We start from the raw sequence: 15,276 nt of genomic DNA, 5'->3' as shown, positions 1-15,276 counted from the left end.
GGTGTTGTCATCGTCCCCAGTGCTGGTGTCGGCATTGTCCTGGGAGGCTACATTATAAAAAAGTTGAAACTTGGTGCGAGAGAATCCGCAAAACTAGCAATGATCTGCAGTGGTGTGTCGTTGCTGTGTTTTTCAACCCTGTTCATTGTTGGGTGTGAGAGTATCAATCTAGGAGGCATAAACATCCCTTATACCACAGGGTAAGTACCTCAGAAGTGCGGTTCCACATCATCACGGTCACAAATGGAGTGTCGGTGTCCAGGGGCAGACCCGTGTCCCCCGCCCCCAACCAGTGCCTGTGCGCTTCCTCTTTCCAAGCGGAGCACGCGCTGAAGGTGGAGGCCATGGCTTTGTCCCTTTGACTCTCACATGGTGTCTCCCACAGCATTTCGATGACAGCAGATAACAAGGAAATGCTTGCTGAGTTGATGGAACTATTCTTGTTTTTAATGTGATGTTTGAATAGAGGATACATTGACGTGGTTTTGTATCATCTGGCAATGCAGGCGGGTAGTCAAGAGCCTGGCCCTTACCCCAACCCTCCATCCCATTTCTCCACCCAAAGACACACCAAGTGACGACTTCAATTCATTGTGTACCCTTTCAAGGCTTCTTTGGATAACTATGAATATGTATTTTCAATTTTCCCTGCGTTATATCCAAAATATAGCATTCTATAGACACTTTGCTGAGCTTCTCTTTTAAATGTTACAATACTTCTTGGAGATCTTCTAATGTTTCGAATCATAGCTAACCTTCGTATGGACAGTACTGCATGACAAACATTTCTCCTAAGTGCTTTACGTAGAACGACTTATCAGTCCTCACACAACCTGGTCAGATAGGTGCTAGTCTCCATTTTACAGACAGCAAAACCTAGGTACAGAACACATAGGCCGGTGTGCGTGTGATGTGCTGATAAATGTGTAACAAATGTCTCTCTCTCTCTCAAAACCAAACCAAACCAAACCAAACCCCAATCTGTACAGCATTTGCCAGTTTCAGAGGTGTGATTATTCCCACCACAGCTGGCTGTAAGTTACCAGCGTGAAGATGCTGAGTTAGGAGATGCCAGTCGCACCCCTTCATATAGCATTTTTTGTCGCACAGATGTGATAGGCTTACAGAGCCTGGTCCAGAGCACAGACTGTAGTAAAGTGTAGTAAAAGAATTAGGAGGCAATGATTTGAGTATTTATCTTTGTTTTCAATAACATGTATTCAATCGTAGTTTTATATAATTTAATTTTTAGTAACTGCTGTCCTGAATACGCAGTTGACAAAGTTCCCTAAGATTCAACAGAAGGATTTTGTGATCCAGAGTGGCTGTGTTGCGTATTACGCAGGACTTGACCCTACATTTAACCCCAGGTGATTCACAGAGCCCAGGCCCTTAATCATCACAGTGATTACCCTCCATTTAACTTTATTTTCTAATTTAACCAATTGCCATTTGATGGTCAGTGGGGATCTTTCTCAACTTTAATTATTTAAACAATGCTGCAGTAAACAGCCTCTTGCGTATACAGCTCCTCCTGTGTGCTGTGCATGTGTAGAATAAATGTCCCGAAGTGGGGTTGCAGTGAACACGGCCGAATTGCCTTCCCAGCGTTGTACCGGTTTGTACCATCACCAGCAATGGGTGTGAGCATTGGTTTTTCTGCAGCCTTGCCAAAACAAGGCGGAAAACTCCTCTTTGAGAGCTATGAAAACCTTAACTTTTGTTTCCTGAGTTCGTGGGGGTCTGTTAGGGGCTGCTCACTGGACAGAACTTGAGTGCCTAGTTTTTGGCGCTTGGTACCAACAAATGCTCCGTTTCCTTTCGATTCTCAGTGGAGTTTTATGTTATAAAATGCTTCACTTAAAATTTGAATAGCAAAACTTTTAATTTCACCGAGCCAATCTAGAATATTGGAGAAAACAAAAAAGAAACTGCCAGTCAGAGCTTATCTAAGTGACAGAATATGGCCATTTGTTCTGAGAGTTCTTCTCCACCAGCTGTTGTGTGTGATGAGCATGTACCAGGTGTGAGGCCTGGCTAGGCAATGCTTTGCCCTCAGGCTCCATCTTGGCCAGACCCTTCCAATGTCACTGTCTCAGCAAGGCGTCTCCTCTCTGCCCGATCCCAGGAAACACACTGTCCTCTCATTCTCCACCACCTTACTCCTGTTTAGTGTCCTCATAGCACTTACCTCTATCAGAACTTACCTTTTTGAATTATTGGCTTTGCTCTTATCTCCTGTCTCCAAAATATGAGCTTCTCAAGAACAGGTGTTATAACTCTTTCCATAATAGCGTGTCCCCAAAACAATTTTGTTGCATGAACAAATAGGTAAATCAATGGCTAAGCGTAGGGCCTTGCTCGTGCCTTGTACCAGGTGCTCTATGAGCTCTCTTAGTTTAATATGTATTTTTTTAACCTCGCGGAAATTTCTTCTACCGTAGCTTTATTCTATCCCTCCTCTTAATTTTTTTTCTGTGCCCTCCAGGACTCCTAAAAATCAGATGTCAGAATGTATGGGCTGTTTGCCTATGTGTTTAATTTTTTTCTTGCATATTTCAGCTATGAGAGATTTTTTAAAACATTGTTTTCTATTTTCTATGTAAATATTTTATTTTGAAGATTTTTGTTTTATTCTGAGTGTTTCCTTTTGAAAGCATCCTCATGTTGTTTTAAAGAGTAATATCTTTGCAGGTCTCTGTGTGTATATAATTAACTTTTCTTTAAAAAATATTTCTATGCCTTATATTTTATCATTTGATTTTAAGAATCAATTTTTCTTTACAGCTTGACAACATTCAGCCTAGCATCTCTCAGGTTATGTTTACCCCTCCTCAAAAGCAGACCAGAAAAGTTTTATTCTGAGTTGTTCGCATCTGAAATAGAAGCTTAGTTAATTTTTTCCCCGCATTCCTTAGAGAAGAGCTTCTTGGTGACATTCTGGGTTCTCGGTTGGGGACGGGTTGGGTGAGTGGAGGAAAATGGAAGCGCCCAGGATACAGCGCTTTTCTTCCTCAGATCTGCAGTGGGCCCTGCTGTGTTCAGCTACACGTTCCCTCTCGCCCTTGTTACATCTGCTCCAGGTGGGAGCTCGGGGTCTCGTGGAGGTTCCCTCGGGCTGGCTGGCTCCTCTTCATGGTGGCTTCTGCTCATTTCACACAAACCTGTGCCTATCCACTGGCTCTTTTCATGAAGTTTGGTGTCACTTTTTCCATTGTTCTCTGACAATTTATTCCTTTTGATCTTACTTTTATTTTAAGTGCATCCTCAGAAGTAATGGAAAGCAGACTGGCTGGTGGTGCTCCTCGCTTTTAAACTGCAAGTTGCCTCAAGCCTCTTTGAGTCCTTGCTTAACACCACCTGTCACCTGCCAGTCCTGCATCGACTGATTCCTGGACTCTCCCCAGCACGACTGGGCAAAAGTTACATAATGGTGCTGACGGGCTCCATTACAGATTTATGAGTTCCAATCTTAGCAGGCCTTGTCTTTGCTGAGCAGTCCACCTCCTTGGCTCTAGTCGGCTTCCTTTCCTATGCCCCTTGATGGTAGTTCCATTTTTTTAAAAACTCTTTAAGTGTTTTATCTTACTCTACTCTTAGTTTCCTTTTTTGTAGTTGAATTTGTTAGGGTGACATTGGTTAATAAAATTTTAGTCTTGTTTTTCTTGGACAACCTACTATTCTGCATTTTGGGATAAACTGAGGGCCTAAGAATAAACTCCTTGAACTTCTCTCCCCTCTCCTGTCAAACTTCTTTGTCAAATTGTGTTATTTTATTTTTTTCCTTTTTTTAATTTTTAATTTTTATTGTTCAAGTACAGTTATCTTCATTTTCAATCCACCTCAGCCCCTTGCCCCAGCCATCCCCACCTCCCACCCTCAATCCTACCCCCTTTGGCTTTGTCCATGTGTCCTTTATACATGTTCCTGGGTGGACCTTCCCTTATTATCCCCCACTATGCCTCTCCCCCTCCGCTCTGGTTACTGTCAGTGTGTTCCTTATAAATTGTATTATTTTCAAAGGCAAGTACTAGTGCCATCATTTTCTACCTGTGAACTTGCAAAAAAATTTCCTAATGTGGTCACGTGTTGCTTTCCTTATGTGTAAAATTGGTGATAATATGAATCACACCTGGTTAAAAGCATGATTAAAGTAACACATATAGTTGAAAAATACCACAGAGGGTAGACAATAAAAAGCCTATTTCTCCTTCCTCATCCTCAGCTTCTAATATGAGGCATCTAAATATTGTAACCAAATGTTTGCAACTTTGATGTTGAGGATTGTACAAAGGAAGGGGTCTGGTAGTTCCTAGCATGGTGACTTAGTATATGCTGAAAAAGCTTTTTTTTGGGGTCTCTACTCCCTCCTCTTCCGGATCACACAGGGCCACTCCCTTTTCTTCCTTGAAAGATGAATGAATGTTCCGACATCTGTCTCTGCCCAGGGATGTTACCCGTAATGATGCTGAAACTAGTAAGAACATGATGGAAACAAACCTGAATTATCTAAATTCACGAGTTCTGATACAATTCTTGTCATTTGACTGCTCAGCAGAGAAAACTTGATTAGGACTGCTGCAAGCTGCTGCCAGGATCTGGTCACTCTAGCATTTGCAGGCTGACCTCGGTGACGTTTATGGCCGTTTAGCCCAAACCCAGTGTCCCTCAGGAATTCCTCCCGGCTCCCCAAATTCTTCTAGAAGCTAGTCTAAAACTGAATTAGCATAAACGCTTTTGGGTGGTTCAGTCACAAAGGTGTGCCACTTTTTTCTGAGGAGCTGTTACCTTTGTGTGAATAATAATGGGACTCCCTCTCCAATCAGGGTGAGAGTTACGATTCAGCCTCTCCGTGGCCCCCTGTCTGAGTGCCCCTGTGTGGGGCATAGCCTGCCCCTAAGCAGGAGGTTGGCCTGCCTAGTACAGACTGTCTCATTCTGCATGATTTGGAGACTCACAGGTGGGATTTTCTTCTGTTTTGAAGCCAATAAAGAGAGACATAAAGGGGGTGGCAGTGAAGAGAGGGACCTTTGCCAGGCCTTTTGGTTCAGGTATGGTGTCTGGCACTTAATAGGTGTCTTTTTTATCTAACGCTTACAATCTCACTCTACTGTCTGGATTATTATCCACATGTTTCAGTTAAAGGGACAGAGGCTTAAGTAGTGAAATCATTTGCTCAAAGTCATCAATTAATCAGGAATGGAACCAAATCCAACCCAGAGTATCTATTTCACAGAGGTTGTGTTCTTTCTAAATACCACAATGGAGCTATTTTGAATTTGTGTTTCATATAGGCACACACCTAAGTGCTCACACCACTTCCTTATTAAAAGAGTGACGGAGAATGTATCCGTCTCCTTCAGTAGTGCTCTGTTTCCTAATATTCTGGTACAGCTGAGTTCCAGGCGTAAGGCTACGTGCTCTGCGCATGGACTGCTTTTGCTCTGCGGCTATCAAGGCAGCCAGTCAAGATTTTCACCTTGGCCTTGCCACATACTAGCTATGTGAATCTGAGCAAATTATCTAACTTTTCTGTGCTTGGTTTCTACATCTTTAAGGTGTGGTAGTGATAATATCTGTTTTCTCAAATGGCTGTGAGGATTGAATAAGGTACTTGGCAAATTTCTTAACCTCTCTCTCAATTTCCTTATCGTTAATATGGGTTGGTAATAGTTCTGGTCTCTCACAGAGAGGATAAACTAGAATAAAATTCTATAGACAATAAGCAGTCAATTTTTTTCTTGTCTTAAATATGAGGAGAAAGAGGCTCCGAGGGATCAAATAACTTTCTTAGAGTCACACAACTAGGAAATGGAAGAGCTACGTTTGAACCCAGGTTTCTCTGATTACTAATAGAATACCTTGGATTATTAAACTATTCTGAAGGAAAAGAAAACATGAAGAAGCAGCCACCAAATGCAAGCAAACTCCATTTATTAAAGTTTGTATAAGGAGTTCCAGGTCTACCAGGAATTTCAATTGGTAATTGACTAGCACGGTGAGTTTTCTCACCTTGAAGGACTTAATGACTGACCCATCTTTGAATTAGCATTGAGTATTCAAGAAGCATCTAGGTGCCTAGGTAGATTTGGGAAGTTTTAGAAGGATGAACTTTTCCTTTTGAGTCAAAATGGAGCCACAGTTTTTTTGTAGGATGAACCTGATGTGTTATTAGGGGTTCCCTTAGAAAATTCAGATTTGACAGCCAACATGTGGAAACAACATAAATGTGCATTAGTGGATGAATGGATAAGGAAACTGTGATGTATACATACAGTGAAATTGTGTTCAGACTCACAAAGAAGGAAACTGCAATATGTGACAACATGGACGAAACTTGAGGACACTATGCAAAGTGATATAAGCCACAAACTAGTCCAAGTGAAAGAAATCACAGAAAGACAAATACTGCATGATTCCACCCATATGAGGTCTAAAATAGTTAAATTCGTAGAATCAAAGAGCGGATGCTGGTGGCCCAGGGCGGGGTGGCGGGGGAAGGGGAATGTGAAGTTACTGGTCCATCGGCATAAAGTTTCACTGAAGCGAGATGAGTAAGCTGTAGAGAGCTCTGCTGTATGACATTATATCCCCGTCAGCAACACTGCATTGTACACTTAACATTTCTGAAGAGAATAGACCTCTTGTTAAGTGTTCTAACCACAGTAAAATAAAATTAAAGAAAAAGAAACTTCAGATTGGAGAATCTGATGATTCTTCCCATAGAAAAATCCCAGGAGCTGTAGCTAATATCCTAGCCCATTTCCAACAGAAATAATTACATTCCCAACACCCCCAATTTCCCTGCCGTTTGAATTAGGAAATGTATTTTTCTTTCTCTTGGTGTTTGCCGAACTGTATTTCACACAGGTGTGTCCTAACCATCCTGCAGCCAAAGAGCCAGGATTTACTGTGAAAACTGCGGCTTAAGTAGTACTTAATATAAACACTTTTCATAATGTGAGTTATTGCTCTCCACTTTACCTTTTCTTCAAATAGTTACTAAAAATGGGGTTAAGTCTGATGTCTGCATACAGAATTTTTCACCAGTACCGTCTTAATAAATCATTTAGTGATTCTAGCGTTATTACCTCTCATTCATCATGTCAAGTCTTTGAACTTAAACTAAAATGTATTACATCAGCTTCTGGTTTTGTGACTGGGGGTCCCGGGCCAGGACTTTCCTGGGGATACTTTCTTGAGCTATAAACGGCGAGGAAGTGTTTTCTCATTGTCTGCGTTCAGCAGTGACTGGTAACCATCGGTCAGTGTGATCTACTCAGTCCCTCCCAGCTCCAAAGTCTAAGAGCTTGGGAATCCCCCCTGAAGTTGTTTCTCTCGGTATAGTTTTAGTGCTCCAAAGTACTAAGACTATAGGAATTAAATAGGTGTAGTCTGTTAGTTCAGACCTTGCCTCAGCTTCACACAGTTGCGTTCCAGTCCCCTTGTCACCACTCCTGGGCTTGCCTTCCTGCTATTTGGTCTCTTAGACAGCAGGCTACTACCAGCCCTCTGGGTGACTAGCATTTCTGGCCAGGTCACTCCTAAATTCTCTAATTAAACCATCCATCTCTTTATCTGTGTCCCACGGACAGCTTAACCCACTGAAGTCTTTTTTCTCCATTATTTAAATCTTATGGCATCATTCAAAATCTTTCATTTATTATAATATCACTAATGCTAAAGGAAATCTCTGAAAAGTACAGGGGAAAGGTTTACTAAAGGATCTTAGTTATGTGTGTTTCTGGATTATCCTAGCTACTTTAAAAAAAAATTCTAAGTAAAGATTTGTTTATTTTAGAGAGCGAGGAAGGGAGGAAAAAATAGAGGGAGAGAAACATCAATGAGAGAAAGACACACATCAGTTGGCTGCCTTCTGTGCATGCCTCAACCTGAACTCACAACCCACACGTTTCCCTACCAGGAATTGAACTGGCACTCGGTCTGTGGGACGATACCCAACCAGCTGAGCCACACTGGCTGGGGCTATTCTAGCTACTTTTATTNTAGCTACTTTTTAAAAAAATTCTAAGTAAAGATTTGTTTTTTTTAGAGAGCGAGGAAGGGAGGAAAAAATAGAGGGAGAGAAACATCAATGAGAGAAAGACACACATCAGTTGGCTGCCTTCTGTGCATGCCTCAACCTGAACTCACAACCCACACATGTTTCCCTACCAGGAATTGAACTGGCACTCGGTCTGTGGGACGATACCCAACCAGCTGAGCCACACTGGCTGGGGCTATTCTAGCTACTTTTATTAATAGGCTTAGAGTTCGTTTCTAGCTTTAAGTACATGATTTCATCTATTTTTGGCTGTTTTGGAGATACAAAATTTGTTTTATTTCATTTTAGGAATATCAAGGAGATATGAAATATAAGCAAAATTCTGTCTAATGAGTTTTAAATTTTGTATCCAAGATCTAAACACATCTACCCAAAATCTATAAAATGATGTAATATGTGTTTAAACTTTTTGTTTCAAAAACACCTGTGAATATTATTAAGCTAAGGACCAAGTTTACAATTCCATAACCTCATGTGAACATAGTCACTAGAAAATGTCCATCATGCAGTGTGAGCGAGAAATAAAATAGAAATTAGAAGTCTATGTGAAATCTTGCTTGATCATCACCCACTCCCCAGAAAGCAGACTGGAGTAAAATAAGGGTGCGAGTGTTTCAATGTGAGGGGCACTAAGCAGCCTCTCCTGAGCCTGAAGTGAGCTCACCCCAGGGGCAGACAGTGCTCAAGGGCTGCGGTACGCTGCCCTTGGCCTCGTGGGACGGGGCTGCGCAGCTTCCTAGTAAATGGAAGCCCCTCCGACAAGTTAGCCTTCCAAACAGAGCGCTCATGTTCACTCAGAGTCCATGTAAGTGTTAGTCCCAAGCAAGGAACCAGGGCTCACTAATAATGATTGTCTAGAGTCCCACAGCTTTCTTTGGTAATTTATTCTAGAACAATTAAAGTTGCTGGCCAAAGAAACCGTGTTGACAACTGTGACTGATGGATTCCATGTTCGTGTCCTCATAATGGTGTTACCGATTTCGCCCCTCAAAGTTAGTTCCTCCACTTTACAGATAAAGGACTTGAAGCCCAGGTTCGTTAAGACCTAGGACAAGGCATCTGCAATGAGAACGGCTGGGCGCAGTGATTGAGACAGGGCCCTGGCACCAAGGAGGGTAGAATTGAGGCAGGATGGATCATCTGGCACAAAACTATTGAATACGAGGTGCCAGAAAATTGTAACACTTTGCTTTCGGTTTTGTTTTATTTTAAAGTTACAAAAATAATTATCAAGAGCGGCCACTTCATGGAACCATAGCTTTGATTTAACAGGAATGTCTTCTCTAACATGAACAAATGACTTGATGTCGAGAGCTTCCTTATTAGTCTTATTTTAGTAAACGTCACTCACGGTCTGCCATCTGCCTCTTCTCTCTCTCAGGCCCTCGCTCACCATGCCTCACAGGAACCTGACAGGGAGCTGCAACGTTAACTGTGGTTGTCGGACCCACGAGTACGAGCCCGTCTGCGGATCGGATGGAATTACGTACTTCAACCCCTGTCTGGCTGGCTGTGTGAATAGTGGTAATCTTAGCACCGGGGTGAGTGTATTTCACAGGTTCCTCCTGCGCTGTTGTGAATCCAACATCCTGTGACAAGGGTGTGCTAGATTCGGAGGAAATGCAGGACCTCAGACTCCCTTTTCAAGAAACTTCAAATAACCTACAAAATACCTCTGACACAAAACCAGAGGAAAGACTATTATGCAATACCATTTCTTTTCTTCCTCAGGGATGATTGGAGTATTTGGGTGTAGCACTTTGCTCCCACATCAGCCCTCTCCTACTTTGTGTTTGTTGCCGACTCAGTGAAACTTGATAAGGTTGAGTGCTGGGCCTCTCGTTTGCTCCTCCACAGGACCCTTGTGACGGATTTGAAGGTCAAGATGACCACACGGGTGCTGATTGAAGAGATTAGGAGTGTACCTCCCCTCCCCTGCTGAGAGTCAATGAAGAGGGGCAGTGGCCGTTTTTTCTAGATTTTTGGTTCTGACTTTTTTATTTTTTAGCTTTCAGAGTAAAGATATTTCTGTCAGTTCAAGAATAGGCTATTTCGAGAATTCCTTTCCCTGTGAATTATAAATAGGCTGTAATACTGTGGGGAAAGGTTTTCATATTCTACTCAGTTCCTTATTGAGCCTGGTTTCATTCTTTGTATAAAAGCGATTGTAGGAGGCTGGTGACAAGGCATTATCCCATCAACTGCGCGTTTCTGGAATGTCATACTTGACTTTTGAGTTTTAAACAAAAGTGATAACTTGAGAATTCCTGATGCTGGCTTCCCATTATATAATTGGTGCGCTCTGGTGTGTGATCAGTTGAAAGAGACAATGAGGAGAGTTTCTCTGGTGGCCAAGCCCTTCCCTGGGGGTGAGCCCGTGCCCTGGTGCACAGCCCTGATTCATACAAAGACGTCAGCAGTCCCTGCCCCTCAGATGGCCACGTAGCGTCCCAACTTCCGGTTTGCCCCAACGGCCTTTCTAAGTGACTGAGAGGTCACAGTGGCAGTGGCAAAAGCTTGATTGGTTGTTTCATTGAAACACATTTTTTTTTTGTCCCTTGAATTAGCTGGTTTCACATGCAAGAGCCAGTGCCATCTACGTGCACTGTTGCTGGAGTGGAAGCTGTCATGAACGATCTGCATTTACACTAGGTCCTACTCTGCACTCAGGGTCGTGCGAGGTGCCTTGGTGAGCACAGATGAAAATCAGGCTGGGTTCCTGTTTTTGAGAGCTTCTCCTGTTGAGAGCCCAGCAGGGAAAGAGCGGTCGAAGCAGCATTTAATTAGGTCCCAAAACGAGCATACAAAATATGGATGCTCTAAAGTGGAGTGGTGAAAGCTCCTTGGAAAAGTTTAGGTTTAAACAATTTTGACCAGTGGATTTGGTTATTGTTGAATGTACTTTTTGAACACTTATTGTCAACAATGAGGAAGATATTTCTAAGTAAATCATTTGCATTTTTAAAAATATTGGAGTTATTGGAGTGCATTTGAACTAAACGTTGTCTTACTATTCCTGTGCTGAATTTTGCTTTTTTTTTTTTTTGAATTTTGCTTTTAAATGGCACACAAATGACTGATCTCTCTAATCTGTCACTTAGATAAGGAATTACACTGAATGCACCTGTGTCCAAAGCCGGCAAGTGATCACTCCACCCACGGTGGGGCAGCGCAGTCAGCTCCGTGTGGTTATTGTCAAAACCTATCTCAACGAGAATGGCTATGCCGTGTCTGGGAAGTGCAAACGAGCCTGTAACACCCTCATCCCGTTCTTAGTTTTTCTTTTCATAGTCACCTTCATCACAGCCTGTGCCCAACCATCGGCCATCATAGTGACACTCAGGTGAGAACAGCATCCAACTTCTTGGGTGGGTTATGTACTCAAATTGCCAGAATTCGTGTTCCAGGACTGGGATCTAATGCACAGAGGAAAACAAGATTAGATTGTGCAGGAAAAGCACCCAGAGGTTCGCCTGGCGAACTTCTGAGACGGGAGTTTTCCCATGTCAGAAAGGGAGAGGCTGTAACATTGCCCACTCCCGGACTTGCTTTTGTCAGATGGGTCTTATTCTTATGGTTCAGTGTAACTTCTTTTGAGTGCCTTGGGTTCCTGAAGATTCTGCCCAAAATGGTTCCATTTCAGGAGCTGGTAGCTAGCACCTCGTTCTCTACAAGAAGCCTGGCCCTGGCGGAGGCAGGAAGTCATTTGGGTGAAGTTGCTGAGTTCTGAAAACAGCAAAAAATATTATCTCCAACCCTAGAGACAGTCCTCCAGGCTGGGCCTATGGTTCAAATTGCCAATTTCACTAATTTTACTCTCGCATAAAACTTTGGAGTTGAACAAGGAAAGGGTGGACTGGAAAAGTGTAATTTTTCAGTTCATGCTGCACTTTCTTTGCCATACTGCAGATCCTGTTTGTGGGTGTTTTTTTTTCTTATATGAGAATATAGAAATTACCTTAATGGAAGTCCTATGAACAAGGGAGATGCTAGCACATTCCAATCCGACGTTGGTATTTTCAATGAAGACTGTGGTGGGCAAAGGAAGGAAGGGAGCAGCGTGGAGGAACCTGAACACACGCATGGCAGCTTTGGGGGGCTGTGGGCATACAGTGCAAGAAGGAGTCAGGAGGGGGAATGAGTCCTTACTCTTTCTGTAGCTCCTCCCTGACCCCTCTGGTCCTCACACTGCTGGGTACCTGGTTGGAAACAGCTACGGTGACGGCTTTCTTAGCAGGACCGTTGGGGGGCTTGCCTGCCTATTCTGCAGAGTCTGGCTTCCCGTCTATGGGATGCTGAGTTAGAGGTTTCCCAGCCAGTCCCTTCCTTGACTGTAGATGACAGTGCATGAAGGGCCTGATAGTTTGCTCACTCAGTCCCCCCATCAGCACACACTTGTGGAGTAGCATCTCCGTGTGCAGCTTTGGGCACATGCTCTGTGAAGATAAAGACGGTGGAGAATAGATGGCAAGTACACCAGTCCTGGGGAATTCTACACTCTCTGCCTAGGACCTGTGTGTATGGGACAGGAAGGGGAAGGTACCTCATCATTAGAAAGTACAAATCATAATATGATGTAATTCTTTGACCTTTAATACTAAGGGAGATGTTAAATCATCTTACTCTTTGAACTTTAATTCCGTGAGATTATGTTCAGTCACCCAGGTGAGGGCTGCCTAGTTTATAGTGTCCAAACACAGCAAGTCACCGGTTGGCACTAACCTAAAGCTTTGAAAAAGGAGCTTTTTCATCTTTTCTATTTACAAAATCAAAGACTGTAGTCTTCCTGCCGTGTGGGGATTACTTGGAGCATACGTTTTAGGAAAAGAAGAAAACATGAGGTGGTTGGAAGGGATTCATTATTTCCCTAACTTTTGGCTTGTTCCCTATATGTATTTTTGACTATATATTTAAAACATTTTTCTTTATGCTTTTCCTTGAGAAATGATGGGGGTACTTTTCAGTGTACGTACCATTTGGGAAAGTATAGGCAAACAGGAAAAAATGTAGTGGTTAAGATAGAATGCTTTATATATCTAACAGAACTGGTTTGGGAAGCTCAGTTAGGACCACTTCCTGTGCTTCAGCCCTGACCCCTTGGCCTTTCTTCCATCAGTATTTAAATGGAAACAATTAGAGTACATTGGAGCTGCCTTGGTGTCTTCACTGGGGGTGCATTTATTCACTGGTTTAGCCACCAGCAGTCTTGCTTGGCTATTGTTAGTAAATTCTAGCAAATGAAATACCTGGGCCCAGCATCTCTTTGGTTCCTGGCTCTGCGATAAGCAGGGTTTACTTGACAGTCATTTTCTCAAGGCCACAGCTTTAAAACATTTCTCTCGTTCCCTTCCCCTCAGGTCCGTAGAAGATGAGGAGAGACCTTTTGCTCTGGGAATGCAGTTTGTTTTATTGCGAACGCTTGGTACGTCCCTCAGTTTCCCAAAGTGCCTCTTAGTTCCTCTTTGCAGATGGCAAATGCTCACTGTCCTTTAAAAATGGCAAGTCAGTCGTTTGTCACCACTGGCGTAGGGAGGGTTTGCAGGCCTAAGGGCATGACTTCCTTATTTTCTGATTCAGACTGAAAGTTGACTAGTTCTCTCATATGATGAAACAAAACAAAAGCAACTTTAGGTCAGTTTCTATTTCACTGTGAACATAAACTTGGGCTAAATTCCCCAGAGAATTTTCTACAGTAAGAAATATTGGCCCAAGCAATTGTGGTGGGCTTGATGTTGGCGTTTTTGTTCCTTTATGCCTTTCTGATATGAAAGTGAAGGGGAGTAGTGCTCATTTTATTTGTGAAAATGTCTATCTTCTTTCCACTAATTTTATTGGATTAGGCAACGAGTGTACCTATCAAGTTTTCTGAGGAAAAGAAAGAAAACATTCAAAAAAGAAAAACGAGCAATGCCCACATTGACTGCCCTTTACTTATTAACCAGAGAAGCTCCTTAGTGCCGTGTTTGTTCGGATGGTTGCAGAGCTCACTGGGTGTGAAGAATATCATTCCGATTTTTACACACACCGCAGCACCCTGTGAGGTCTTGGAACAATGTGTGGGGAATAGCCTGTGAAGTAGTGGTCCATCCTCTTGATCAATTTCAATGTATTTTTTTAATTGACTTCCTCATCATCAGGCATATTTTTTCTTTCTTAAATGGCAGTCTGATTTTGTACAGCTGTTTTTTCCCACAGTAATCAGTAGCATTGTTTACAGGACAAAAAATGTTTTCTGATTCAAATTTTTTATTTTAGTTTTGAAAGGTAAAACATTTTAAAATGGTATCATTGGACCCTTTGAAACCTTAATCATCTCTGGAATTTTAAATTTGGCCTATGTTGTGGTTGGTGTCTTGAGACTGAGCGAGGCGTACTTTCCAGTGAGCCTCAAAGACTTCTGGTTGTACTGAATGCATGGCTTGTCTGTTTTGGTACCAGTGAGACACTGAGGTACCATTTTTTCAAGGCATGCTGGTTAAAGGAAATTCTGACATACTTTGATACAGTTAAGAAGTATGCCTTATGCTTCTCTTGAAAACTAAAAAGTTATTTGCAAAGAAGAAAATTTGTTTAGCAAAGGGGTAGTTGATTAGGAAAGAAAAAAATAGTTCCTCATTTGCTGGCCTATCTGTGATGCCCTGGAGTCAGCTGATCTGATGTGGTTGTGGAGGTAAAGGTGGGTCAACACATGGAAACCGTAACGTTTCAGGAACTTATTGTTTAATGCTACCTTAAGTTCTAGTGCTTGTAAAAAAGTGCTGTTCAACATGCCAATTTCTATTTCCCCAAAGGCCAAAGCAAAAAGAGGCCTTTAAGGATTTAAAAAGTGTTAAATGTTAATTATAGTGAACATGTTCCCTTTTAAATGAATGCACCATGTTTAAAAATGTATCACCCACAGCCACCTGGGCTATTAGCCCACCTGTTCTGCCCCCCTTCCTCTCTCCTCTCCTTCCTCCCTCGTTCCTGCCCTCCCATTACTTCCTTCTCTAAACTCACACTGAGGATCCATGGGCTGTCCTCTTGGTCCTTGGGAGGCAGAGAGTAACAGGCATGGCCCTTGCCATGGAGGAGCTTGTGGGTGGCAGATATGCAAACAGTGTGATTGTTGAAAGAGGGAGCTTAATACAAAATGCAGTGGGAATATAGTGGCATCTGAGTGAGTAAGGGATTTAAACGAGGGGTGGGGTGTTCCGATGCAAGGTGAACAA

At 42.6% G+C, this 15,276-nt stretch overlaps 1 protein-coding gene across 2 annotated transcripts in view; it reads left to right on the top strand.

Moving 5' to 3' along the window:
- Positions 1-15,276, top strand: part of SLCO5A1 (solute carrier organic anion transporter family member 5A1) — a 118,770-nt gene that overhangs the window by 97,363 nt on the left and 6,131 nt on the right. For both annotated transcript variants that reach the window (XM_037058686.1, XM_037058685.1), the window contains 4 exons: positions 2-200; positions 9,447-9,606; positions 11,167-11,408; positions 13,423-13,487. In XM_037058686.1, coding sequence (XP_036914581.1) covers positions 2-200; positions 9,447-9,606; positions 11,167-11,408; positions 13,423-13,487 — 666 coding nt within the window. The remainder of the gene's footprint in view (position 1; positions 201-9,446; positions 9,607-11,166; positions 11,409-13,422; positions 13,488-15,276) is intronic.

The sequence above is a fragment of the Sturnira hondurensis genome, unplaced genomic scaffold (genome assembly GCF_014824575.4).
Source record: "Sturnira hondurensis isolate 20B ecotype Veracruz unplaced genomic scaffold, ASM1482457v3 Scaffold0010128, whole genome shotgun sequence".
Lineage (NCBI taxonomy): Eukaryota > Metazoa > Chordata > Mammalia > Chiroptera > Phyllostomidae > Sturnira > Sturnira hondurensis.
This window is presented reverse-complemented; position numbering and strand designations above follow the sequence as displayed.